Consider the following 27,762-nt stretch of genomic DNA (forward strand, 5'->3'; position numbering starts at 1 on the left):
GTTAATGTGTTTTTGACTCCATGCATGAATCTGAAGAATTGGTTTTACTGTTTTGATGTTTAATATCCTTTATAGTTATGCTTTTCGGTTGCCAGTCATATCCTTCACAGGCCGCATCCATGGCTTTCCCTTATTGTCTGTAAATGACATCAGCGTGCCAGGGACTGGGGGTGAAAATGAACGTATATGGCCAAATATAAACCCATTCCTGTGAGGTCAGCAAAGCACAGCTCATTCACGATATCACTCAACTGCAATACCAAGCTAAGCTTGTTTTCACTACCAGGTAAATGGCTGATTTACTTTAACTGAATTGTGAAATTGTTTATTCTTTGACAGCAAAGCATAACCACATGTCCTCACATAACAGTTAACAGTTCAGTTCAAAGCCTAAAAATGATTTACAGCATTTCAAAACAGAACACATGAAATATTAAAATGTTCCCTTTAATCCCTTTAATGTTGACTTTACATAAAACAGCACAATAAGCTGTCCTCCAGTCACAAAACAAATGCTTGACAAAAAGGTTACTTCTTTATTTTCTTTATGTGTTTATTAATTTTTTGGTGCCAGGCAGATTTTTTCAGCAGTAATGTAAAACTCCAAAGCTTACAAAACATTTATTGTTCCTGCAGAATTCCTACTGTTGCACGACCTGGGCTGCATACCCCGAAGGCACAAAGGTGACAGAACAAATGAGTAACAGAGTGAGCGTTCCTCTGCTGGCATGTAGCTGATGCAGCAGCAGCTGATCCAGCTCTGCACAGACCTCAAATTGGATAACGACTTTAGCGGCGTTTAGGAGCAAACAACAGCTCAGAGTGACACACAAAAGGATGATGTTAAGTGAATTCGAACCAGGAGCAAAAACCAGGAGCACAAAAGCAGGAAAAGCCTAACCAGGCATTAGCGAAATTGTCTACATGACCTGCATTTTTAATAAGTAATCACTTCAGGGTAACCAGTCACTAACCAAGAATGTAACCTTTATATCAGAGTGGTTGCTTTCACTAATGGTTGATTTATCACTGGGAATGAAGTTCCTCCACAAACTAGAAGACCAGCACGTGTACACCTAATGCACACACCAAGCAACAATCCTAGTCCTGATTATGAGTTTACATCATGCCATTGGTCGCATGCAGACGCACTGATCCAGAGATCAGACAGCAGACTGTTATGAGAGTCTATGTTTTCATACATGCACGCATTAGACTGAGATCACAGAGTGAGTCAGACTCCTGCTAGTCGCATTCAGTCGTCCTTCTTATCTGTTTGGAAGAGTATGTCTTAAGTTGTGCCAACTTCAAATATGCACATAGCCCGGACGAGCTTTGTGTTTTCAGATCCTCAAGAATCTGACAAGCCTGTCTGGACTAAAGTCTTTGTAGACGACTAAATGGAAATGTCTCATTGGCTACCTTAAAAGGGCTAACACAAGTGAGTCAGGAAGAGTGCTGCTCTGTGAACGTGTCCCTGCTGAAGCCCAAACATAACCAGATAACAGTTTCAACAAACGCTGTGACAGAAAAAAGGTAAATGCAAATATAACAAAAGACCATAAAACAACCTTCATTTTATACTTACTGGATGTACTTGGTGAGGGAGAAGGAAAATCACACTCAAATAAAATACAGTATTTATCTTTCACATACTTGATGTCAAATCTGGAACCACTCTGTGTTCATGTGTGTGTTTCTTAACTTAGATACTTCTAGCTTATTGGGATTTGTTCATCTCACTCCCGGTGAGCCAGTGTGCACGTCTGATATGGTTCAACAGAAATTCCACCAATACTGTAGGATTTTTTTTAACTTTATGCACTCATCCTTTAACTCTTTCCCACTTATAGACAACATTTGATAAACCTCTTTTGCACCTTGGTATATATCCATAAAGATGTGGTTTGCAGCTTTTTCCAAGGGTAGCTGCACAGGCACAGATCACACTCACTACTGATGCACATCCAGTTGTTTTGAAGGTTATTCCCAGTCGGCTTTCAAGGTGTAAAGAGTTAAAAATAAGTCGACATTTTACGCATTTCTTGAGTTGTACACATTGTTCTGGGGCATTAAAAAAAATGAGTTTAAGCCAAAATTCAAATATAAAAGACTGCATTAAGTTTTTCCTAAATTGAGACTTTAAAATATTGATATCTAACCATGTGACCTGAACAAGAACACAACATTGTCTGACCTGCTATAACTGGGTTAAAAGTGCACTTCTGTGTAATGCAGAGAGGAGCTGACAAACTGATGAAAATAATAATGACGCTATAAGTGTGGTCACATACTTTAGATTATCAAAGTGAAGCTTACAGAAAACAATGGCTCATTTCCTGTCTTGAGGGCTGCGGTTACCACTGAGGATGCACAGGTCATGTCCTTACACACAGATAAAAAGGATGAGTCCCTCTGGAGTGACTCTTTTTTATTATGTTTACTTCTAGGGAGCAAAATCACGAGCTAATCATCTACTAAATTATAACAAGCAGAAATACGGGAGGTGGGTTTGAGCAGTTAGTTAGAAAAGTTGAATTTGGGCGCTGTTGTCAGTTTCCTTGTAAAAAAAAGAAAACTTACATAACACGCTTTAGTGGAATCATGATATCAGAATCTGGACACAGCCCTCATTTAGCGTTGAACACAAGAAAAGTTATTTTTAAAGCACTGCATGATGACAGTCTTTGCTCCACTCCTTATCTTTTTTATTAATTGTGCACTGCAATTACAACAGAACAACTGAAAACATTAGTCACAGTGTGTGGGTAATTTCACTGCTTCTGTTTTTATTGTGTTTCTACATGTGAAACCCCTGAAGGCAGACAGAAATATTTTCACACCTTCGGCAGGGCAGTTTCTCAACAACAGGAGCCATACGTAACGACAAACACACCACGATTTCTAAAGCCAACACACCCAGCTCTTTGGCAAATCAGCTCTCAGGTTTAATGCTGTGTGCTGGAAAACAGGAATCATATGGAAACCCAATCCCACCCACGGAAAGTATGTTCTAGTCTAGCAAAACAGGTATTGTACAAACATTAAAGGTGTGACTTCATGCCAATAAGTTTGTTCCAAGAAAATATTTACAAGTTCAACTCCCAGTGAGAAGGAAAGGAAAGGCACATTTTACCTCTTTTGTAGATCAATCGCACAATAGCTCCATGGGAGGTAAAATAACTTTGTTAAAAAAATCAGCAAGACTTAAAGTCTGTGTGTGCCGATGTGCCAAAAAGGATGTAAACACATAAATAACCCAGGGAGTTGGTGAAGTGTTCCCTCCAGGGTGCTGACTTTGATATCTTTTTTAAAAATGCAGCAAAAAAACCCCTAAAGTCATAAAATGTTGTGTCTTAAAGAGCAAAAGCCACAGATTTGTTCCCAGTATAGTGAGGAGAGTTTGCTGATTGTCTCCTTTCATTATTTCACTCATTTGCACTTCTGTAGAAGCTTCCTTGAACTTGTTTTCACGTTGACTCGGTACATTCCTGGAACGCTTCACCCAGTTGTGCTTCTGACACCAACAAACCATCCACCACTGGGCATCACTGGGAGATTCACGGTGCCGGCTCAAACACACTGGGCTATTTGTAGTAACATGCATTGCACGCCCTAATCCTATTTACACAGTTAGAGCTTCGACAAACAGATGTTTTTAATTCGTCTTAAGTCTGTCAGGGTGTTGCACAGGTTGGTTTCGGGATTTTCATGCTCTTTGCTGTGTGAATGTCCACTTTTAACAGTGTAATGTTTAATTATGATGATGATAATAATCGTGCAACTGTTTCTTTAAAAAAAAATGATTCCAGTCACACAATAAACAAAGTTAGAGGCAGATTTGGCTTAGAGCGTTACGGTCATGTTTGTTCCAGAAATGTAAAAACATGATGATAACAGTGTACTGAGAGCGCGGGAGCCCAACGCACGGTTGATTTCTGCTCTTCTTCTGATGTCGCTTTGTGAAATGTCAGATTTAACTGAGAAAAGTGTCTTCCAGTTTAATGTTACTAAGTCTTGTTTGCTTGTTGCCTCATCCTTTGTTCTCTAACTGGCCTCATCAATGTGCCAGCATGTCAGTTTGTTCTGGGGTGTTGGAGAATGTATGAGCTGAGTCAGAAAGCTGAAATCTAACAGACAAGAAAGCAAAATATTCATCCAGATTTGACTGACCCCTGTAATCACATGGATGTGTGCCTGTGTTGATAAAATCTTTTATCAGCACAGCAGCTGTGGTTGATTCTGCTGTGCTTGATGGATATCACAGGCGTGATGAGCAGAAACAGTTATGCAACAGGAGACACCCGGAGTCAAAACAACACTCATTTGTGGCCTCTACAACAAGCAAAATGTGCAGTTTTAAAACAATTTATAGCTTGTTGTTCTATTCTGCCACAGAGCGGAACATCAGGGGTGTACTTTGGATCTCGCCCCATGACAGCTCGGACAGACTCCAGCCTCCTGACAACTCTGAACTGGATAAGTGGCAGAAGATGGATGCTGTTCTTTTTGTTATTGAATCTACAAAGTGCCAACCTAAAATCTGTGTAATTCTGCTGTCATTCTCTCAAGTGTTCATGCAGGATGTATAGGCTACTTCACTCACTTAAGGAAAGACAGGCATTTAAGGACTCAGTACACTTGAAACTGTGTGATGAAAAAAAAAAAGACAGCCACAGAAGACTTTTTACCATAAAGTCTTCTGTACTGTAAAAGTACAGCTATGTTAAAAACATTTATGAATGAAATGTAAGTCATGCCTCTGTGTTAGAGCCTTGGGGCAGGTAAACTGAAATAAACAGAAACTGTGTTATCAGAGTTATTAATTACACCTGTGGTTTTCTGTGCACACTGGCAACATGTCATTAAAAAAAAAACATTCCTCCAAAAGAGCTGGAAGCAGACTGGAATAAAACTGCTTAGAAATCATAGCCAGATCCAAATACGCACTTATCAAACAGTAATAGGAAACAGACTTCAGTGGAACTCACCTTTAATTCCTGAGAAGTTTGGTGCTGCTGCCAAAACAAACATGAGCAATCTTTGCGATATTGTATCTTTGGAAGTGATACTATACAGACAGCATTTATCAACTGCAGGTTTAGATTAGAAGTGACAAATGTTAGTTTGTAGATTTCTGTGTTATATGTGGCAGCTGAGGGTTAATGTCTAGGTGTCTGTGAAGGCTCTGTCATCCAGGTCATGGTAATGTAAGGAGCTTGGAAAGACAAGCGACTCGACGTCTTTAAGTTATTTTCAAGAAACGTAAAAATTCGTCCAGTTGCTTTTCTTTCCAAGCTCCTTAGGCTAATGTCTGCGGTTACAAATTCCTTCCTTGTATCAACAGTTTAGGCTGCTGCTGGTGTAATGGTGTGGGGGATATTTTTTGGAACACTTTGAGCGCTTGGTACCAACTGAGCATCATTTAGAGCGTATCTGAATATTGTTCTTCATCATGTACGTACTTTTATTTTTTATTTTTATTTTTTTTTAATTTTATTTTATTTTCACTTACTGAATATGGGACAGACTTGACTGGGGGAAAGAAGGGGAGAAAGAAAGAGGGAAAGAGAAACAGCTGAGAAGAGGGACGGGGGAGAAGGGCAAAAACCAAAAACCAACAGAATGAGCAGAAAAAGAAAAAAAAGAAGAAAAAAAAGAAAAAAAATGCATATATCAATCACCTGGATCACCTGCTGAGAAAGAAAAAAGAAAACAAGCAGAAGAGAACAAGAGTAATAGAATAAACAACATCACAATGATATATGGGAATATGACAGTAAATACTAAATATTAAACATTATTGTGCAGCACATAAGATCAACAGAACACAGTGTGCTTTGAGGTAGGAGCCAAAAAGGGTGTAGTTTGTGGGTGTGATTACCCGTGTGTACACCTGTGAGCATGGACGCGTTTGTTTTTTGTTTTTTAAAAGGTTCCTTCATGTAATGATCTGCTAGAGGGTGTGGGGGGGCCACAGCCCTGTCTTCCAGGGCATGAAGCAGGTATGGTGGAGATCAAAACTCCAGACATCCAGAGGCCCCCAGAATACAAGAGACCAAGGAAGACCAACAGAGGGGCAGCCGCGCCACTGTCCCAGAAAGAGCTGAGGAGAGTCCCAGATGAGGGCTCACTCAGCAGCCGCGGAGCAGAAGCCAGGGGGAGTTGCAGTGACGCGCCCGTGAGCTCCGCCGGCAGCCAGCCGTGCCTGAGTGACCGAGCCCCAGGCCGAGAGGCCGAGGGCTCGTACGTACTTTTATGACCACACTGTGCTCTTCTGATGGCTGCTTCCAGCAGGATAACGTATCATGTCACAAAACTCAAATCATTTCAAACTGTTTTCTTGAACATGAGTTCACTGTATTCAAATAGCATCCACTGTCACCAGATCTCAATCCAAACCAACAGAGCGCCTTTGGGATGTGGTGGAACGGGAGAATCTCTTCATGGCTGTGCAGCAACACTATGATGCCATCATGACAATATGGACCCTGCTGTCTCAGTCAATGAGAGATACACAGAAAGAGAGGCAGGCTAGGGTACAAAATCCTATCAAGTAAAAACTTTCACTGTGAAGTAGGGCTGTTGTCCTCTTTAAATTAATAGATTTAATGTGGCTTAATTATTGCAATACAAAAAAAACAAACAAACTTAATTACAGACAGCTTTAAATGTTTCCAGCCAACAATGACAGCGTACCAGCATCTTTTGATTCAACATGTTTATCTGCATTTAATAAATCATATTCATTACTATTTTCCAGTTTCTCTGAAAACAGTTTTACACTACGGAAAAAAGTGATTTTAACTTCAACTGATTTTTCAAAAATGTTTACAAAATTAAAAAAAAAAAAAAAAAAAAACATTTACAAAACTCATTGTCAAGTGAATTACAGATGATTCTTTAACAACTTCAAGGCATTATAATTACATACAAAGTAGATACAGCATAAGTTTAACTGGTTTGATATAAGGGAATGCACAGGAGCTGCGCAGCTTTAATCTTCTGACTAATTGAAAATTTTGGCCACTACTTTTGCTCTAAAAGTGAAAAGGCTTTTTCATTTCATATTCAGAACAGTTGTTAAGTGAAAAGACTGTTTCCTGTCAGGATGGACCACAAAACCAAAACACTGGAAATCCTGGAAAACCAGGAATCCTGTTCAGATGCAGAAAAGACTCACCAGGTAAGTCTAACCTGAACTTTCACACATTCTTCCCATTTCTCCCATCACACCACAAACAGAATTTATGTCTCTCCCCAAAACAATAAATATAAGATGGCAATTTTGTTATAATTGTACAATTCAGCTTCCCTGTGTATTATTTGACATTGAATTCTGTCATTGAATGTCTCAAATGTATCGGACATATTCCATAGCTAAAAATTTAAACAAAAACTAAATATTTTTGTTTTCAGTGAAAAAAAATCACTTTTTATTCAGAAACAACAAAATGCAATCCACATAAGGTTGTGTTAGTAATTTAACTTTCAGAAAATGTAAGATTTTTTTATGTGAGGTTGTTTGTATCTACAATTAATGCTCGCAGTGTCAACATTTGGTCCACGTTTGTTAGAAAATCTACGTCATTTCTTTGCATTGTGTAGAACAACAGCAAAGGAAAAAAGTCCAACATGTAAATAAGGAAATGATGAGGATTTCGCTCGAGGCAAGACGATCAGCTTTAAGTGCTTGACCAGAGGCTTCATCCCTGAAAAAGACATGATGAACTTGTACCAAAAACAAACAAAAAAAGAAAATCATAACCTGCTTGTTTTTTGTTTTGTTTCAGATTGTATTTCTTCTCATGCAGTTAACATACAGACTTGGTTAGTGATACGTTTTTGTATGCTGGAGGCTTTTGACTAGTCCCCAGTGTCTGCTGGTGTACAATGTGCATCAAATGGAGGGATTTCAACTGTACCCTGGAGGACACCTGCATATATTGAATGCTGAAGGAAATTCCCTCAAATGTTGAGGATGTTTTGTTTCCTTCAATTCATACTGGTATGCAAAAAAAAAAAAAAAAAAAAAAAAAAAAAAAAATGTCATTACCTCCCCAAGTTCCCCTGCCTCATTGTCTGTAGTGCCTTTTGGCCTTACTCCAAGCCTATAAACTGCACACTCTCCTCTCTCCTCCATAGTCTTGGCAGAGTTTTATTTTCCCCACCTTCGACCTGCTCTCAGAGCGTTGCTTTAACAGGAGCTGGTCTGAAGGTTGCTCTCTGTGAGGATGGATGTGATGGTGGAGGAATCGTAAAGACTGTCGTCATCGTCTGAGCTGAGAGCTGATGAATCCAAAGCTGGGCGTATTGCTGCCTGAGTTTTCCTCCTGTGAGACATAATAATCACTATCAGTAACCACATTCACAAAATCAGCTGCCGTCAGGTTTGATAAGGGAAAAAAGACTGTCTACACAGCTACAGTCATGGCAGGAAGTTTACATACACTCATCAGGAATCCACACAGCCTTTAGGCATAGTGTAAAAATCTTTCAATACAGTTCAGGTCAGGGTTTTGGGAATGCCATTCCAGAAGCTTAATGTTTGTCTTTTTTATCCATTTCAAAAAACTATTTTGATTTATGTTTGGGATCATTGTCCTGTTAAAACAAACAACTGTGTCCAAGTTTAAACCATCTAGGTGTTTACATGCTTGACAGCTTGTACAGTGTTTTTACGTTGGAAAGCTTCACCTTTAATCATCCAAACATACCTCATGTCATTGTGGTTAAATAACAAAATCTTTGTGTCATCTGAGGTAAACCGTTTGGGTCTTCTTGGAAAACTGGTGACAGAGCTGAATAACTTGTGCTTACATTATGATTGGTTGAAATCATGACCTTGGAATCTGCAATTGTTTAGAAATGGCTCCAAGAGACCTAAATCCATAATTCTCATTCTTAGATTTTCACTGAGATCTGTCAAAAAATTATTTTTATGCCAGCAAAGAGAAACTATCAACTGTAGTTAACCACGATCACTAATGAGTGTTAATGGCCTTACCAAATAACAAAGTCAATTTAAACCTAATTCTTGTTTTTTATTAGTCATTGAAGATGCTTGCTGTACAATCAATCCACCATTGAAGACAGAACAATTCAAAGAAATCTTTAAAAGCCCAAAATGTCCATGTCCATGATGAGTGTACATCAACATCTGAGCACGAGTCTGATCATCCTTAAAGTGGTTGGATACCCCGCCCTCTGCTGGTAAAACCAAAGAACTACATGCAATTCATTGGAACTCGTTAGAGGATGTTTGTAATTTAATTTCCCCTGTGGTATATGAGTAATGTACCGTTTTAGTTTAATGAAATCGCCGATCCACATGTGGCTGATTGCTGGAATGTTTTACACACATCAGACTGTGTAATGCTGCACCTCAGGGAGGCTGTGTGAATCTTTACCATGTGTCTGTATCAATGTGTCACAGCTAAACAATGTGAGTTCACTTATCATTACATCATGTGAATGCAGTTTTTTTCATTCTGTGACGCAAGTAGGAGGAGATGGTGTCTCTCTCAATTACACACACACACACACACACACACACACACACACACGGCTGTGATAATCTGGCTGCCAAGAAGAGCCTTGCATAATCGTTACCAGAAGCTCACATTGAGTAACAAATTGGAAGAGAAAAGAGGAATGGGACAGGAAAAGGAAGCGCTTACTTAAGCTCAGTCTCCAGTGCTGTGACTCTGGTCTGCAGAGCCTCTTTCAGCTCCATTTGTTCCTCCAGGTCTCTCTGAGCTTTTCTTCTCATTCCGTCTAACCTTTCCAGCTCTGTCTCTCCTTCATCCACCTGCCTCTTCAGAGCCTTCACTCTCAGAGCAAGCTGCAACACCAGTTGACATTTAAGCATGGTTTGCCAGTATGTGTTTCAACTTTTCCACTTTCTGTGAGTGGATTTCTGTATTTACATTCAGCACATGGTAAATATTTATACCTGGTCTCTCTGTTCAGTGTGTGTTTGTCTTTCCTCATCCAGTGTCATATTGAGGTCTTTTAGCTTCCTCTCCAAACGACGTTGTGTTGCCAACACAGTGTTCTTCTCTCTTGAAGTCAGAAAAAGAAAGCAAGACTTCTCAGCTACTGAGCAAAACCGCTTACCAACTCACTGCTGTTACATGTTACAACTAGAAACAGTGACTCAATCACTTGACAGAAAAACGAGCACGACCTAGAAAACCTACAAAACCAATTTAATGAAACGTTTAATTTACTAGATTTTAGGATTGTCCTGAACAACAACTCATGATCGTCATCAATTAATACCTGTGATGCCATCTGGAACAAAACAGTAGCATACTCTATTTGGACAAAAGCCACATGTCCTAATCGTTTAAATCAGATGTTCTCGGTCACAGGTGTAATTTCAAGCACCTAACCATACAGTCTGCCTTTACAAACATTTGTGAACAAATGAGTTGTTCAAATGAGCTCACTGAAACTGAGTGTGGTACTGTAATGGTCTGTGACATTTCATCATTTCTGCAAAGTGGAAGCATCTAGGAACCACAGGAATGAAGTGGCAGACTACATAAAATTATAGAGCAGGGTCGCTGAATGCTGAAGCACATTAAGCATAAACGTCAGTGCTCTGGTGGCTCACTAATAACAATGCATAATAATCACTTTTGTGAGTAAGAGGAATGTCAGACTCATTCTTTACATTTCTATACAAAAATCTACAAAAACATTCTCAAACACAGCAATAAATAAATAGTTTCACTATATAGATCAACATGAGTGCAGTAGTTGCTGTTTTCACTGCACCTCTCTTCGCTCCGCAGACGGTCTTCCAGCTCCTGGATTTTGCTTTCCAGCTGGGAGACTCCTACAGAGGTACGCGACTGACCCTCCATGTCAACCACACGACTCCTCAGCTCCTTCAGCTGCAAAGACAGACATGAGCAAATATGACGTTAAAAAGTATAGACATGTTGGATGCAAACCCAAAGGCTTTATTTGTAATTAAATCGATAATACATGAGAGTTAAACAATACTTTGGTTAACTTAGCAAACACAAATTTGGTGCATGTGCACATACATGTCTCTCCATTGCATTCTTGTCCAGCTCCAGGTCCTGCTTCGAGGATCTCTCCTGCATGAGCTCAGAGCGGAGCTGATCGATCTGGTCTCTGCTGCGAGCCACACGATCAGTCAGCATATCCACACTGCTTCTCTCCTCCTCCACCTCCACCTCCAAACGCTTTAGTTTGTCCTGATAGAAACAAGAAGAGATCAGTTTAATAAGCTGCTCAGAGGAGACACCGCTGGAAAAACCACACTAATAAATAAATTACACTACTTGTGTTTATTAAAATAATCAGCATTTATCATATTTTGATAGCTATGCTACCCTTGATTTATAAATGTAATAGATGTGCAGACTGTCACAGAGTCAGTGCATGCAGAGCACAACTATTAAAAGCTGTGAGCACAGTATCCATGGGTTACACTCCCAAATGACTCATTCTCCCAAACCAGGAGAGGAGCAGATGAGCCGCTTACCTCCAGGATGCGAATCTCTCGGGTTTTCTCATTGTGGCTGTTTTTGCTGGCCTCCAGCTCTCCCTCCAGGTGGCGCAGCCTGTTGGCGAGCAGCTCTTTATCCAGCTGGTGGTTGTCTCTCTCCTCACATGCAAGAAGCAGCTCCTTCTTCTGCCGTGATATCTAGTTAGAGCGATCAGATTTTTTTTAGAAATGTCATGCATGTGCTAGAGGAAGTAGAATTAAACCCTTGATTATTATTCAGACAGGATATAGTGCCATAACAGTTTGGGTTGATTCGCTTTGAAATGAAGGATCATTTTACACCATGCAGGGCCTTAATCAGACAGTTTTTTTTCCTCGTTACCTGTCTATACATGAATACAATGAAAAAAAAAAAAAAAAAAGAAACTCAGTCAAAAGGTTAAAAACACAAGTCCTTAAACCACAGGCACACACCTCTTCCTCCAGTTTCCGTTTATTCATCTGGCTTTTTTCCAGCTCAGAGTGAGCATCGTTTTCGTGGCGCTGCACCTCCTGCACTTCCTTGCGTGCTCGCTCTTTCTGTTCTTCCAGTTGAACCCTGAGAGCCTGCGTTTCTTCTCTTAAGGATACGTTTAGAGAGTCATACTGACAGAAGGACGGAGGCAGGCAGGACAAAACAAAAACAGAATGAATTGTGCTGTGTATCCTCCAGTGAGCAGAGAGGACAAGATATAGACTTTTTTTCATTTGCACAGGTATAAAAATGATCCATCCTTCTTACGTCTTTGTTGAGTTTCTCTAGAGCTCTCTCCTGCTGTTGTTTAGTGTCCTCGAGCTGGCTGATGGTCTGTTTGAGGGCCTCCTTGTCCTTTTCTGTATCCTCCAAACGCTGGCTGAGTTCACGGTGCTCCTGGCTCAGCCTGGAGGCTTTCCTCTTAGCCTCATCGAGCTCAGATCTCAGGCCTCTAACCTCAGTGTGGAGTGCGAGCTCTGCCTCTGAGCTCTCTGTAGCATTGCTTTGCAGCTGAGCCTGAGGAAACCACAGAGGACATCCAAATAAGCCTTAATGTGAACAGTTTCCCAGGCATCACTAAGCTGGGTGGTGCTGTAAGGGATGCAACCTTACCTCTAATCTTGAGATTTTCTCTTTTAGACGAGCAGTCGCCTCCTCCTGCTCCTGCTGGGCATCATGGAGCGAGTTAATGTCCAGGTGAGCTCTGCTTAGCTGTGCCTTACTGGTGTCTAGTTCCTCTTCAGTCAATGAGAGCTTCTTTTTGAGCTGGGCAACTTCACCTTGGGCCTCATTAAGCTTCTGCTCTAGCTCTGAGATGGTTGCTGGGTCTGGCAGCTACAGGCAGGAAGACAAAAGATAAACCAGAGGATAAACCACAGTCATTTAAACAGATGCTTTTAATACCAAAACTACCACATTCAGAGAAATGTGTCGACCAAACTGGCTAGTTTTTATGATTAAAACAGGAGTTTAAATTATTATTTTTTTTGCTGGGAGATTAAACCTACCCGTTTATTTTTCTCTTGTGCTTTAGCAAAGTCCTCCTTGGCCTTCTGTAACTGGCCCTTCAACCTGTCAATCTCATACTTCAGTTCAGCCTCTTGGTTCTGGTGAGATTTTTTCAAAGAGATGACCTCCATGACCTTCTTGTCAAACTCCACCCTCATTTTCTCTACCTCAGACTTGCCCTTCTGCAAATCAGCTTTGCACTGCTGGAGCTCCTAAACAAAAATGTAACATCTTGTTAAACAGATCATTCAGCAAAGCCTCCGTGATCAGATGAAGTATAGCGTTTGTCTACTGCACCTGGCTGAGAGTCTGTGTGTGGCTGGAGTCTGGTGTCTGTTGTTTCATGGAAGTCATTTTGTCTTGGAGTTCCTTTAATTCTTCCTCAAATTCCTCCTTCTCCAGACGGGTTTGCAGGAGTCTAAGAAATGTGCACGTGCATCTGATCTTAACCAATCAATCCACATATAATTGTTTTAAATAATGTTTTATTATCTGATCAAGAGCAGTTTGATTGTATTCGTTAATCATTCTGATGTATCAGAATTTGCTTTGGTGTTTTCATGGAGGTAAAAGATTATTTTTAAGTGACACAATAAATTGATTTCCAGCTACCACATAGCAGTCAAATAAATTCACAAGAAAAAAAAGTCTATATTATAGTTTTTGCTAAACACACACAAATAAGGCCATCCACACCACACTTCAGCATCTTAAAATGGACAGTTTATGCCAAAATCTAATTTACACATTTTTCCTCTGTAGTGCTTTTTTTTTTAATAAATAAAGATTGTGCACGTGAAAAGTGAAAATATTTATTATGGATTGCATTTATATAGTGCTTTTCGAGACCCTCAAGCGCTTTACAATTCCACTATTCATTCACTTTCACATTCACACACTGGTGGAGGCAGCTACAGTTGTAGCCACAGCTGCCCTGGGGCAGACTGACAGAAGCGAGGCTGCCATATCGCGCCATCGGCCCCTCTGGCCAACACCAGTAGGCGGTAGGTGAAGTGTCTTGCCCAAGGACACAACGACCGAGACTGTCCGAGCCGGGGCTCGAACTGGCAGCCTTCCGATTACAAGACGAACTGCCAACTCTTGAGCCACGATTGCCCCAGTTCTTAGATTAAACTGCTGACTGAGTTTAAAAAAAGTTTTATGGTTATGATTTCTCCATAGACATTAGCAAATAAAATAGATGGATATATACTCTATTTTACTAGGTACACCCGTTTAACTACTCATTAACACAAATATCCAGTCACATGGCTGCAACTCAATGCATTTAGGCTCACAGCTTTAGACATGGTCAAAACTGAAGGTGAAACAGCATCAGAATGGGGAAGAAAGATGATTTAAGTTACTTTGAATGTAGCATGGTTATTCGTGCCTACTGGACTGGTCTGAGTATTTCACAAACTGCTGATCTATTAGGATTTTCCGTACTCTGTGTCTCTATGGTTTACAGAGAATGGTCTAAAAAAGACAAAATATCCAGTGAGCGGCTGTTCTCTGGGGAAAATGCCCTGCTGATGCCAGCGGTTAGAGGAGAATAGCCAGAATTCCTTAGGTTGGTGGGAAGGGGGCAGTAACTCAGATAATCTCGTATTACAACTGAGATGAGCCTCTAACACACAAAATATTGATCCTTAAAGTAGACGGGCTATTGTATAAAGAAGACCACACCTGGCGCCTCTGCTGCCAGCGAAGAACAGAAAACTGAAGCTAAAATTCACACTGGCTCACTAAAAATGGACAACAGAAGAGGATGCCTGGTCTGAGAAGTGTCGATTTCTGCTGTGACATTCAAATGTTGGGGTCCAACACGAAAAGCATGGATCCAGCTTGCCTTGTATCAAAGGCTTAGGTTGCTGGTGTAATAGTGTGGCCTCCACTGCTACAAGAACTCAATTCAACAGAGCACCTTTGGAATGTGGAGAACAGGAGATTCACATCACGGATGGACAGCTGACAAATCTGCAGCAACTGTGCGATGCTATCATGTCGACATGGACCAAAATGTCTGAGGAATGTTTCAGCGCTTTGATCAATCTGTGCTACAAAGGATTCAAAAGTGCTAATTTGTTATTAGCAAGGTGTATCTAATGGACATGGACAAAAGATGTAAATTTGATTTTGGAGTTAACTGTCCGTTTAAAGCTTTATGCTTAGACACTGTTTTACAGTAACTCAGCCCACTATATCAACACAACGAAGAACAGGAAAATAGAATTTTTTAAGGTTCAAATTGTGACTAGACAACTAGACACATTAAAAGTAGAACTAGAACAAATATGATCCATATTTGATTGTTGGTTTTAGACACAAACACTTTGATTTGGCTAAAAATAAAATCATGAAATACGTTTATTGAGAGCGAATGGCCTTGACACTATAGACAGTTGTTAGCACAGTTCAGCACATCTACAGCTCAGTAAAGCTAAACAAACACTGTTTAGTTTGCGACTCTCACTGTGTTTCAGGGTGGCTGGGTGTCTCTCTGACAGAGAGGGTGAGAAACATTTACCAGGTAGAATGAGAGAGAAAGAATGGAAACACATTAGTAAAGAGAGTGCAAAGGAAAACATGACAAGATGATGACAAAAATCCATGTCCACGTGAACACTGGAAATGTCAAAGTCAGGTCAGCAATGATGACTAAACACTGCGAATGATACGACTGTTACATCAGAATGTATTAAGACTCACTCTTGTTTAGTTGTTCGAAGTTCGTCTCTGGTCGAATGAAACTGCTCCATCCAGTGGCTGCTCTCATCTCGACAGTCCTCCAGCTGCTGCTGCAGGGAGCGAACTGACGCATTTACACGCAGGCGCTCTGCTTCAATCCCTGCATGAGACTTAAGTAGGAGACAGAAAAACTGATCACCTGTTGTGTCATTTCTCTTTCATAGTGTGTGTTAAATCACTCTTTTTGCATTTGAATGGCTTTTCCTTTCAAATATTCAAGTAAAACTCAACAAATGCTGCACTTTCACAAACACACAGAAAAGCTTTCATCTCAGTCCTTGGAAAGGCTATCGAAATTAAATCATTTTCTGTTGTATGAACCATTTTCAGTATTAAAATCCTTCAACTTGTTTTAGAAATATAAAGAAGCAGCAGTATGGCTTCATACTGAGAAAGAGCTCTACAGATGTGATGTTTGCTTTCAAAGTGTTGGTGAAGAAGTATAGAGAAGGTCAGAAGGAGCTGTGTCTTATGGATCGAGAGCGAGCATATGATAGTAGCAAAGAGTCAGGAGTAGCAGAGAAGCATGTGAGGCTTGTGCAGGACATGTATGAGGACAGCGAGACAGTGGTGAACGGCTGGAGTGACAGATGGGTTTACATCGGGGATCAGCATTGAGCCCATTCTTGTTTGCGATGTGGACAGGTTAACAGATGAGGTCAGCCAGAAATCACTGTGGACTGTGATGTTTGCAGTCGACACTGATCTGTAGTAAGAGTAGCGAGCAGGTGGAGGTATGCTCTGGAGAGAAGAGGAATGAAGGCTTGCGGAATCAAGACAAAGTACATGTGTGTGAATGAGAAAGAGGCAGGTATAACAGCGAATATGCGAGGAGTAAATATAGTGAAGGCAGACGAGTTTAAATACCTGGGGTCAAAGCAGCAGACAGTGCACAAGAGAGGAAAAAGAGTGCTGGAAAGGTGGAGCGGATAGCAGTAAGAGTGAAAGGAAAAGGTTACAAGATAGTGAGATCTGTTTTAATGTATGGTTTGGAGACGATGGCACTGACATTGAGATTTTCATTAGGAGTGACCAGAATGGACAAAATTAGAAACGAGTACATTAATGGAAGCGCTCGGGTCAAGCAGACAAAGAGAGGCTACGCTGAGATGGTTTGCATATGTGCAGAGGAGGAATATAGTGGTACAAAGGATGCTGAAGATGGAGCTACCAGGCAGGAGGAGGAAGGAGAAGACCACAGAAAAGGTTCGTGGATGTAGTGAAGGAGGACACGCGGAAGGTTGGTGTGATAGAAAAGGAGGCAGATGATCTAATGTGGTGACCCCTAAACCAAGCAGCTGAAAGAATGAGTCAACCTCCTTGCTGCTGTTTCTTAAGAATTACAGGCTGTTTGACCAATTTCAGTTTTTTAACTTATTTTTCTTCTTTATTTTTAACATGGCTGTACATATAAAATGTTTTGTACCTACATAACTTTTATTCTTTATCCCGCTGCATTAGCGTGGCAGGATAATGATGACAGAATAGAATTTCCTGGATCAATAAAGTATTTATCCATCTTTCTACATGCCAACTGTAAGTGATGCTCAGTTTGCTACTGTGAGTGCACACCTGAGACACCTGCTCCATGCTGCTACGGAGCTTGTCCATATCCGCACTGTACTGCTCTCGCAGCGCCTCAATTTCTTTGTCATGTGATGCCACCTCTTCCTTCAGAGCGCCCTTCAAAGCTGTAAGCTCCCTCTCTCTCTGTCGCAGTGTCTCCTCCAGCTTCTTTTTTAGTTGCAAAACTTCCATCAGCTGCGCCTGACAAGAAACCAGATCCTGCACATGCAAGGGAAATACAGCATTAACCTGATAACTCTGACCACTCGCTCATAAAAATGTCTTAAATGAACATCAACTTCCTGTTTCAGAGTAAAGGATTTTTCAAACGAGTGTAAAAAATAGAAGCTACACAGCAGTTTATTTAAAAAGTGGGGTGAGATAAACGATCCCGGTGCATCAGTGTTTGTGTGTGTGTGTGAGAGGCCAAATGTCTGAGATACCGTCTTGTTGCTGCTCTCTCTTCTCAGCTCATCTTGAAACTCAGCCATCTGGTCCTCCATATCTCTGACCCGCTTCTCAGCGTTTTCTCGATCCATACGCAAATGAGTCAGCCTTCAAGGAAATGAGAATAAAAACACGCCTGTGAGGGATTCTTTGAATATAACCGGCACATTTGTTTTGTGAATAAGCTACAGTAGCTGCTTGTGTCATCCAACTGTCTAGCATATAGCAGTACCATGCCCTTTGCTGCTTTCCCTTGTAAATGTGTTTGCGTGTGTGCATGCCATTATGGTCTTACTCCGATTGTGTTTCGTTTAATTCATTTTTCTTCCGGTCCAGCATCTCCTGGAGTTGCAGATTTTCATCCAGACAACTCTCCAGCTCTGCTTTCAGAGCAGGATCAGAATTGCTAACAGAGTCCTACACACAGACAGACATGATGAATAAATGAGGGCAGTGAAACATAACACCGTCTGCTCTGCTGGCATAAACAATGGGCTTTTAGGAAATGTTGAAGCAGGGTTGCATTTGTGCACCAATCAATATGTGTAAGAGATTTAAGTTATAAAGAGCTATTAGAGATTAAGACCTGCCCAGCTTCCTTAAGACAACATATAATGGGTAATTATTTAGATTAGTGTGTGTGTGTGTGTGTGTGTGTGTGTGTGTGTGTGTGTGTGTGTGTGTGTGTGTGTGTGCGCGCGCGCGCTGCTGACCCGACCAGAGAGCTTAAGGGATTAATCTGAGGATTAATCTGAAGCACACTCCAAGCTAAGGAACCCCCCAGTCCTCCTGGTAAGATTTGTTAAAAAGGCACAAAAACTCAGAGGACAGTTTCTGAGTCGATTTGGTTGGTGGAGTAGCTGCTCTCATTCCAAGAAGAGTGGCTTGAGTGTTTATGTGAAGCACTAGATGTGATCCGTGTAATCAGAAACGAGTTACTCTGGTAGGGTACTCTGAATGTTAACACCTTCTTGAGGCTGATTTGAGAAAAACTAGTCAGGTCCCACAAGACACCGAAACTACAGGAACCGTCTTAAAATCTAGTGCACAGTTTCCACTGAAACTGAAGATAATGTGACTACAGATATGGTTCAAAGTTCACATTATGGCTCAATTTGTCCTACTCATTATTATTATCATAATGTGTCACTTTAACACTGCTGAAGTTTTAGTTTAGTGTAAATTTACTTACTCAGTGCCAGTTTACTGAAACAGTCAGCTCAAGGTATTTATATTGAACTGCAAAGGATCGTTGGGACCACCCCAACAATCAGATGATAAAGCACGTAGCAACGTTTGGGAGAAAGAACTCCCTTTTAACACAAAGAAAACTCGACCGATTGGAGGGTGAGGGGACCAAAAAGAGAGCAAAGAGGAGCACAGTGACACCAAAAAACAGTAAATAGGACAAAATACAAACTACAAGAAAGACACGAAAGTATAGATATCAATATCTCTGTCTTACTTCTTTTTCTATGCTCCACTTACCTTCCTTTCTTCCAGCAGTGCAGTTTGTAGTGCAACCACCTTTTCCTCAAGCTTTCTTTTCTCACTCATCCACTCCTCCCTCATGCTTTGTTTGGGCTGTCAACATAGTGGACATAGATGAAAACGGTCTCTTCAGTGGACAGCAAAAGAAAAACTTATAGAATTTGACACTTTCAAAACAAGCAAACCTTAAGGTGCTGAATGTTCTGGAAGATGAGCTTTACTTTGTGCCTCACGATGACATCGGTTTCACTACTCCTGTGAAAATGAGAAACTGGTCAAATGACGAATTTACAAACACGTAACTATTTGCATTTCTACCATTTTATTTAATTAGCTGAATGCGAGCAGAGCTAATAACATGAAAGCACGTACCCTTGTCTCAGGATGTTGTATATGGTCTTCATGGCCTGCTCCTCCTCACTGCTCAGCTCTGCACTCTGACCCTGGTCCAGCAAAAGGTCAGGGGTCACCTTAAGATATAGATCAGAAAACTACTCTTGCAATAGTGCACGGTTTACGGTGGTCAAAGCTCACTGAAAATCTACTTTATTGTGCAACCACAAATAAAACCAATTCTTACTTGTGCCTCAGTCAGATTTGGTCGTTGTGGCTCCAGTGAGGCCCACTGATTCGCTGGCTGTCCAGGAATTTTGGTGACATTGCCCTGGCTGCGCCTCAAGCTGCTGTGAGTTGGCGATGGGGGTGAGGTGTAGGGATTGGCAGTGGTGAGAGGAGATGTAGCTCCTGGACGTTGCTGGGCAGGGGGCAGTCCTCTCTGCTGGCCTCCAGCATTAGCACTATCAAACCTGTTTATTAGCTTGTTGACAGACGTCTGTCTCTTGTTAGAGTGTAGCTCGTTTGGCTGAGGAGGGGGCTCGGGACTGTCCCTCACTGACCCCAGTGACCTGTTAAGCCCTGCCTGATAAGAACCGTGCCAGATATTTCTTTCAGTGCCCCTCTCTCTATCACTGACATGCCACCCCTGCTCTCTATCTCCCCTTACTCCAATTCCTCCATCCAGATTCCCATAACTACCAGACTTTCCATCTCCTGGTGGTCTAGATAACTGATACTCCTCGTTACTCGGCCCTCCATCCCTGTCAAGAAGCGACCCATGAGACTGAGCCCGGCGTAGTAGCCCTCCCTGCTCTCCTCCTCCTATGTAACCTCCCTCTGTTCCTGGCTCTGCCTTCCCTCTGTTCCGAGGAAGGCTATTATAGCCAGAGGAGTACTCGGTCTTGAGCTGAACCCCATACGAATCTCCTTTTTGTCCATCCTTCAGAACCACATATGGTTGGCCAGCAATTCCCTGCACTCTGACTGCTACACCATATTTAGATGTGGTCTGAGTCTTGGTCTTGGGCTGGGGTGCAGGCTGCCCTCCACCATTCTGATAGTCATTGATGAAGCGGATCTGGACACCATAGTCCACCGGGGTCGTCTGACCTGAAGATGGTGTGGTCATACTGGCAATAGTAGAATAAGAAGAAGTTAGATATATTTTTGTAATTTAAAAAAAAAAAATTCTGGCTTGAGACTAACAGTACTGTGCCAAGTATTAAGCGCGCCCTCATTTCTTTATATTTTTCTTCCAGTGAGCCAGACATTCTTGTGTTTTCTTAACATGGCCTTGAACAATAGCGCTCCAGGCTTGCTGAAGGTCTTTCAAATTTTGTCTTTGAGCACCAACTATTTTTTCACTCAAGTCCTTGACATTTTCTTTTCTTTTGCCAAGCAGCAGCCACCCCCAAAAAAACAATCATGGGCAGCTGAACAGTATCTGAAATTCATGTCCTTAAGAAAGGAAGAAATGTGTCAGCAAAGACTTGATACAGAACATAAAAGATGCATCTGACCCCTTCAGTTGATCCATCTACTGCTTTCCAAAGCCTCGTCAGACTGATGAGGCTTCATGCAATACCATCTAGAATTACTCTGACTGGCAGCAGCTTTATTTTTCAGCTTGAAACACACTGCCAATGTAGTAAAAGCATACCTGGATGGAAAAAAAAACCCCACATTGGAACACTATTGGTTATGGATTGACCTCCCAGAGCCTAGACCTCAACATTATTGAAGCAATGTGGAATCATCTTAACAGAGAAAAGAACAAAAGAGCTTTGAATGTCTGTTAAGAAGCCTGGAGAACTATTCTTAAAGACTACTTCAAGACATTGCAAAAAAGCTCACCTAAGAGAGTTAAAGCTATGAATGAAGATGTTCATGATTTTCAACATGTAAACTCTGTTTCTGATATTTTGATTTCTATATGCTGTATTTCCATTAATGTTTTACCTGTAATATTAAATGTCTGCACCAAATTTTCTTCAATCAAATCACATTTTAGGTAAAACCCCCTCATGACACACAGATCTTTTGTTTCATTTGATTTTTTTGGCTCAGTTTTTTTTTTTGCCAGTTTCTCTCTTGTATGTTTTTATATTTCATCTATATGATTTAAAAGTGCAGGTACAACAATATATACCTTATATGAATGTTTTAGATTTTTTTTTAAAAAGGGAAATGATCAAAGATACTTCTACTTTGCTTTCCATGAGGACATTGACTTCTGGACCACCAATAATGGACAACCTGCTTTGTTACAACCACCCTCTAGATAAAATTCTGTGACTCTACCAAAGTATGACTACATAACAATGTTGCACATCAAGCTTTTATTCTGATAAGATGGTTACTTCTATCAGCTGTATTACTGTATTGAAGCAGGGAGGGAAAAACTTAGAGGAATTTGTGCATGTGTCAGATTTTTCCCAGAATAGAAAGATTTAGCTGAGGTATGTGTGTGCAAGTGTTTCCACACCTCAAATAGAAAATGAGTAATACTGAAAAATATATGGTGAGAGCCACACCTCAAACATCAGCTGATAATAACTTTGAGTAAATAGCAGTCTTTGATGTCATTAAGATACTGTGACTCATCGTTCATCCACCTGACCTGCACACATGAGATTATTTTTCACTGTAAACTGTAAGGCCATTTTTTAGTGTAAAAAAAAAATCTCATGGTTCTATAACAAGACTGATTGTTTATTAAAAACAGATCTTCATATAGTTATTTGCTGTTTGTCAAGTATAATATTAGTGTCAGCTTTAAAATTCCTCAAATTGTGAAAACAAATGTATAGACAGTAGACTTTAATTAACAGGTAATTCTGAAAAGTAAAAAATAAGAGACACAGACTTCCTTTTAAAATACATGTTCTGAGATTTAAAGGCGCTTTCTAGCTCTTTACTGCTTATGTGGACTTTAACCTCAGTGCGCTCCATTAGTCATTAACCTGAGAGCACACACCCACATATCACTTTCCCCTGTGAGGACCAACTAAGCCTTCTGAAGCTCTTCGAAGTTTCCAAATCTAATTCCCTCAACTGAACTTTGACACCTTGAACACAGACAGCTACTACAGCAACTAGTCAAGTGTCACTACGGCTTTCATTAACTATATCTGAAATTTCTCAATTCATCTTTTTCTTGACTGCCTAATCCTAACTTTTTACACTTCCTGAATACACAAAATGAGGATTTCTAAAATAATGTTTCCATTCATTGCACTTGTTTAAGCTTAGTCACTGCCAGCCTTTTTCATCACTACTGATAATAACTTGTTTTAGGTCACCCAGTAAACCCCATCCCCCAGGACAGCACAATAGTATGGTTCATTCAACTCTCTCCCAAACTATTACAAAACTACCCCCCACCTCTGCGCTCTGCACCTTCCATTTCCTGTCTGCAGCCTTTGGAGGTGACAGACAGAAAGTGGGCTGGGAAACAGAGAGGGAGGGTGAAGTGAGAGAGAAAGAGAGAGAGAAACACTCCACTTTTCTCTTCTTATCAGTGCTGAGTGTGATAAAATCCAAAGTCAAGCTGTTCCTCCGAAACAACCCTCCCTCTCCTCCAGTCCTTACAAAGGACTGGCTACAAAAGTAGCCATCGAATAGATAACTATTTCCACAGACACATACTTCCATAAATTATTGCAACACTTTTTAAAAATTTCTATACTAACTTTTTAATCTGTATGACAAGACAAACCAGCCAAGCTCCTCTGAGATAGAAGTGAGACAAGCAGGAGTGGTAACTATGAAAAGGGGTTTTATATATGAAACAGTTTCGGAGCAAGATAAGAAGGTAATGACTGGCCCAGCAATGAATGGAGTGACGTCACTGAGAATGACCTTCGAAGGTATCTGTGTGCAGCTGGTCGATTTTTTTCACCCTTTGGGAACCACAGAAGAAGCGCCGTGTGTCACAACAAGTTTGTGAAGCTGAGCATAAAGTTTTCAGCCCACTCTTGTAAACCAAGGTCAACCAAAAGTGTGGTCCACTGACGACTGCAGCACAGACACGCAAGATAGTGCACTAACTAGTAATCTTTGATTTAATGGGACATACTCATCTAAACTGGTGTGACCCGTAAAGCAACAAGTAAGCCAAACTGATGTAAAGAAACCAAACTGTAAAGCAGAAACATGTCTGTCTGAGAATATCTGTTTATTTGTCACAGAGGAGGAAGGCACTTCCAGCTCCGACAGCGGGACGAGGTTGAAGGAGAACTCATCCCATTGTCCAGCTGATGTGGGGCGGAAAATGAGGGCAGCAATTCTGGAATGCTATAACTACCCCTGCTGCTCCTGCCCCTTTCTCTTCTGTCACACTGTCCATCTGACTAAAAGAAGTCATTTCCAATACTTAAATTTTGCTTTTAGGCTTCACTCCAATGTTTTTTTTCTCCACAGCACTCTAAATAAACATGCTTTCTATACTGAGAGTAGGATGGCAAACAAGCTCTCCTTTGATCTTAAACTCGTGATGTGAAACTAACATGTCACACCTAAGGTGATTGTTTCAGGTCTGTAAAACACAGAAATTATTATTTTTTTAAATACAGAAAGCAATCCATTACCCAATAAGCGACTAAACAGTGTTCACTCTGGAGATCCAGAATCTTAACTATGAGTATTGCAACTTTAATAACAGACCAGCTTTGCTTGCACAGCTATATCTGGAGCTTTTGTAATTTCATGAGAGTCGTGCTACCCTGCAGTTATGCAGACGAGCCTGCGGCCTCAAACTCAATTCTCAAAAAGTAAATTGAATTGAAGCTGCTTTCATTTTAAGACCTAAGGTGGAAAGGAAAAGAAAAAAAGAATTAGGACATCAGAATGGGTGAGGAGAAAAATTAAACAACGGCAACGTGTGAAATCACATGCCTCTGCTGACTCAGAATCCACATGGCTAATGTGATAGCATCATCTCTAGACTGGCCCAAAAATGACACAGCTGGAGATGGCAGACAAGGGTGATGGCAACATGTGCCAAAAACATATCCTTAGGGTGTAAAAACAACCCTTCATGTCAAAACGTAAGCACTACAAATACGTAAGCACGTGCTATGCTTTTAAGTAAAGCCAGTCTTCTCTCGTTCTCGTACGAGAACAGCTTTGCATGAGTCACAGTTCAAAACAAACCTTGTTTATCCTATACTGGTCTTTGGTTTCACTCCTCAATTAATAAACACCCGAAACAATTCATTTAGCTGCTCTCCCTTTAAACTTTCTTTTTATTGGCTACCAAAAGCAAACAGAAGGTTTGAAGAGCAAGTGGGCGGAGCTTCTGTCCTCATAAAGCCACAAAACTGGACTTGGCAGAAAAAGTTTTTCTAATTACACATCTTAAGCAGAAAAATAATAATGCGCTTTACTACTTCCGTAAAAAATAAAAATAAAATAAAAAAAATAAAGCAATAATTAAGATTTTTGCTTCCAAAACAGAATTTTGATTAAAGAACTTTTAAAGAACAGAAACATAAAAATGATTTTGGTTACCGATACTGTCAATTTAGGGCAGATGTGCCATAAACCCTACAATGCACGGGGGTCTAATAAATTTGGTAAGCATTGTATAAACGTCTTAAGAATGAAAATGTAAACGTCTGTGTGCTGAATGAGGTTGAAAGCGATGGAAAACAGCCAGACACTAAACAAGGAAGAATCAAAACACCACATCTGAAAATATTTGCCTTTAAAAAAACCCAAACAAAACAAATCAATTCAAACTGTCATCAACTCATTGCTAGTTGGACTATTTGAGAGCTAGTTTACAGCATGCTATAAAGCTGGCATATGGATGCTGTAAAAACACATTTAATCCTCCTTTTCTTCCAAGTGAATCATAAAGTTTTACAGGACTGTCCTGCAAATCACAAATGTGATCATGTAAGCAACAGAGATACAAGTGCTGTACTCTCTCTTCTGCTTTTAAAGGACAGTCAGGTACTCAGTCCTCAGAGTATACTCCCTCTCCATTACATTCTTGACATAACACCAAGCCCTCATCCTCTTTCACCCTCAAACAAACACCCATTTATTCCTCTTCTCAGGCCAAAGGAGTTCATTGGCATAACAATGTACAAAAAATGACACAAAAGTAGGAGCACATAAATACACCCCTCCTTTTTCCAAATTCCTGACACTGGTCTCTCTGTCCTTTACACATACAGGGGCGGAAAGTGTGTCAGTGTGGGAGACTCACTTTATGGCGTTTTATCTGCACACTTGAGTGTATCAGCTGCTTGTACGTGTAACACGGCACAGGTCTTTATCTGTTAGTCCAATGTGAGGCATTCCCACCACATTACGAGTTCTGAAACTGTACCCGAAGCTTTGCAGGCTCAATGCTATAATTAGTGAAATTCATGACCCAATCCATGAGCCTTTCCCCACCTCAAAACTATAATCTGCTATTCCTTCTTGCCCGTGTCATCAGTTTCACATGAGCTGTGAAGAGAACAAAAGCAGGTGTACTCTAAATACATGTTTATCCATTGTTTACCCGGGTTCAATCCTTTAATGGTTTCCCTACAGTTGCATTTATCCCTTTGAGCTATGTGCTAAAAACCTTCCTCCTGTACCGTTGTTCCAGTGACAGATCGCCTGGTCCCACAGGTGTACACAGAAACACCTGGCTCATTTCTAAACAACTTAATGGTTTTAAAAGTTAAACCTCTGACATTAAGCCTACCTTCGCTATTCTTACATTTGTCTTAAAGAGACGTATTATTCTGTTTTATTTGTCATTTGGTTCCCCTCATTAACGGGCAAATCCAAAAGTTATCTTGGAGTAACGTTAGCTGGTAGCGCTGTTTCTCTCGAACCATCGTTAGCTGCTCAGCTACACTGGCTCACAGTGACACACTACCAAATAAACTATCAGATAACTGCCATAAATCAAAAATAAGTGCCGTTTGGCAGCACCAGAAACCCACAAAGCGTCAAAGTAACTGTCTGAGGAGCGGCGCCTGTCTGGTTTAGCTGTCTGGCTATGAGAAGTCCCAAACCCAGCGTGAACTTACCTCTTTTTTCTGAACTTAATCTTCTGCTCCTCTCGTATCCTGTCGCCTCCTGTATGCCGATAATAATTCAGATATATTGACTGACATCCATTAAAGCCCACACGGAAACCTGAACAGAAATACCTAACTCCTACGGAAATTATCACAGCAATAAGTTCATTATGCTGCTGCTGGGAATGCAACCTGTTACCTTTTTGTCAGGGATGTAAACGTTCCGCCCAGCCCCGCCAAGCACGGCGCTGCGATTGGACCGTTTCGCTGGCTTGGGCGGGGCTATTGATATTGTCTAGGTTTGTAATTGGTGAAACCTCCATGCCAATCATTCCTTGTTTCTGTACCATTTTTTTCACCTTTTTTGCTGAAAAATGGAACTTGTATTTTTTTTTTTTCCAAATAATGACCCGCGTAACCTAGATAAACAAGACTCTTCAAGGACTACTGATTGATGCAGGTGCCTCAAAACGTTTATTTCTCCTCTTGACCAGTAGATGGCGCAGCCGTACACCAGCTGGTTCTCAAGGGTGGCAGTTTGCTAGATAGCGTGTGTGAAAAACACACCTATATATTTAGACTATGTCTGTTCAGAAGATGGTCGCTTAGGTTTAAGTTGCTATTTTAAAAAAAAATTATAATTCATAGTTTCTTTCTTTCTTTTTATACTAAGTTAGTATTAATAGTATCACCAACGCTGGTATTTGTATCAGATTGATATTAGTGCAAAGGACTGACACATTTTGATTTGTTTCTATCCTGTAAGTTCAGTGTGTAGCCCACGAAATTTTGTTAAACACTTTTTCTTAAATGTTTGTTAAAATATTTTTTCAACTTACACTGGGCTGTAGCACTTTGCTATCATAGCAACAAGATTGTAGATGGCATCGGTTGGTGTCTTCCAACCAAAATTGTGATTTTTTTTTCCTTCCCACTGTCACCAAGTGCTTGCTCATAAGGGGTCATGTGATTCTTGGGATTTTTCTTACTAATACTGTTGAGTCTTTATATAAATATAAATCACATTGAGTTAATTATTGTTGAGAATTGACACTATATAACAAAATTAAATTGAAAATTGAGAGCTTGAAAAGAAGGCAACAAGACTTCTTTAGATTTATGAGCATGTTTCG

General features: G+C 40.6%; 1 protein-coding gene across 3 annotated transcripts; it reads right to left on the bottom strand.

Annotated features, from left to right (window-relative positions):
- Positions 1 to 8,054: 8,054 nt before the first annotated feature.
- cgna (cingulin a) lies at positions 8,055 to 26,842 on the bottom strand. Of its 3 annotated transcripts, none has more exons than XM_026185017.1 (21): positions 26,639 to 26,842; positions 19,846 to 20,731; positions 19,638 to 19,708; positions 19,451 to 19,520; positions 19,263 to 19,358; positions 18,070 to 18,191; positions 17,771 to 17,882; positions 17,334 to 17,546; positions 15,723 to 15,871; positions 15,487 to 15,513; positions 13,308 to 13,428; positions 13,010 to 13,222; positions 12,615 to 12,836; positions 12,270 to 12,518; positions 11,963 to 12,133; positions 11,525 to 11,686; positions 11,061 to 11,234; positions 10,786 to 10,904; positions 9,956 to 10,064; positions 9,681 to 9,844; positions 8,055 to 8,333 (listed from the first exon to the last, which is right to left on the bottom strand). In XM_026185017.1, exons 2-21 carry the CDS (start codon positions 20,728 to 20,730, stop codon positions 8,198 to 8,200), a joined length of 3,585 nt encoding a protein of 1,194 aa, XP_026040802.1. In that variant the 5' UTR covers position 20,731; positions 26,639 to 26,842; the 3' UTR covers positions 8,055 to 8,197. The 3 variants fall into 3 exon arrangements, with proteins under 3 accessions (XP_026040802.1, XP_026040800.1, XP_026040801.1); XM_026185015.1 differs by having other exon boundaries at positions 19,638 to 19,735; XM_026185016.1 differs by lacking the exon at positions 15,487 to 15,513 and having other exon boundaries at positions 19,638 to 19,735.
- Positions 26,843 to 27,762: the final 920 nt, after the last annotated feature.

The sequence above is a fragment of the Astatotilapia calliptera genome, chromosome 11 (genome assembly GCF_900246225.1).
Source record: "Astatotilapia calliptera chromosome 11, fAstCal1.2, whole genome shotgun sequence".
Classification (NCBI taxonomy): Eukaryota; Metazoa; Chordata; class Actinopteri; order Cichliformes; family Cichlidae; genus Astatotilapia; species Astatotilapia calliptera.

Bases quoted from the DNA above. Each gene is read 5' to 3' on its own strand.
- cgna (XM_026185015.1), bottom strand. From the start codon at position 20,730: ATGACCACACCATCTTCAGGTCAGACGACCCCGGTGGACTATGGTGTC. The intron at 19,359-19,450 runs GTTTGCTTGTTT...CTATGTTGACAG, and splicing joins AGAACATTCAGCACCTTAAG to CCCAAACAAAGCATGAGGGA. The intron at 12,519-12,614 runs GTAAGGTTGCAT...TGGTTTCCTCAG, and splicing joins AGAAAATCTCAAGATTAGAG to GCTCAGCTGCAAAGCAATGC.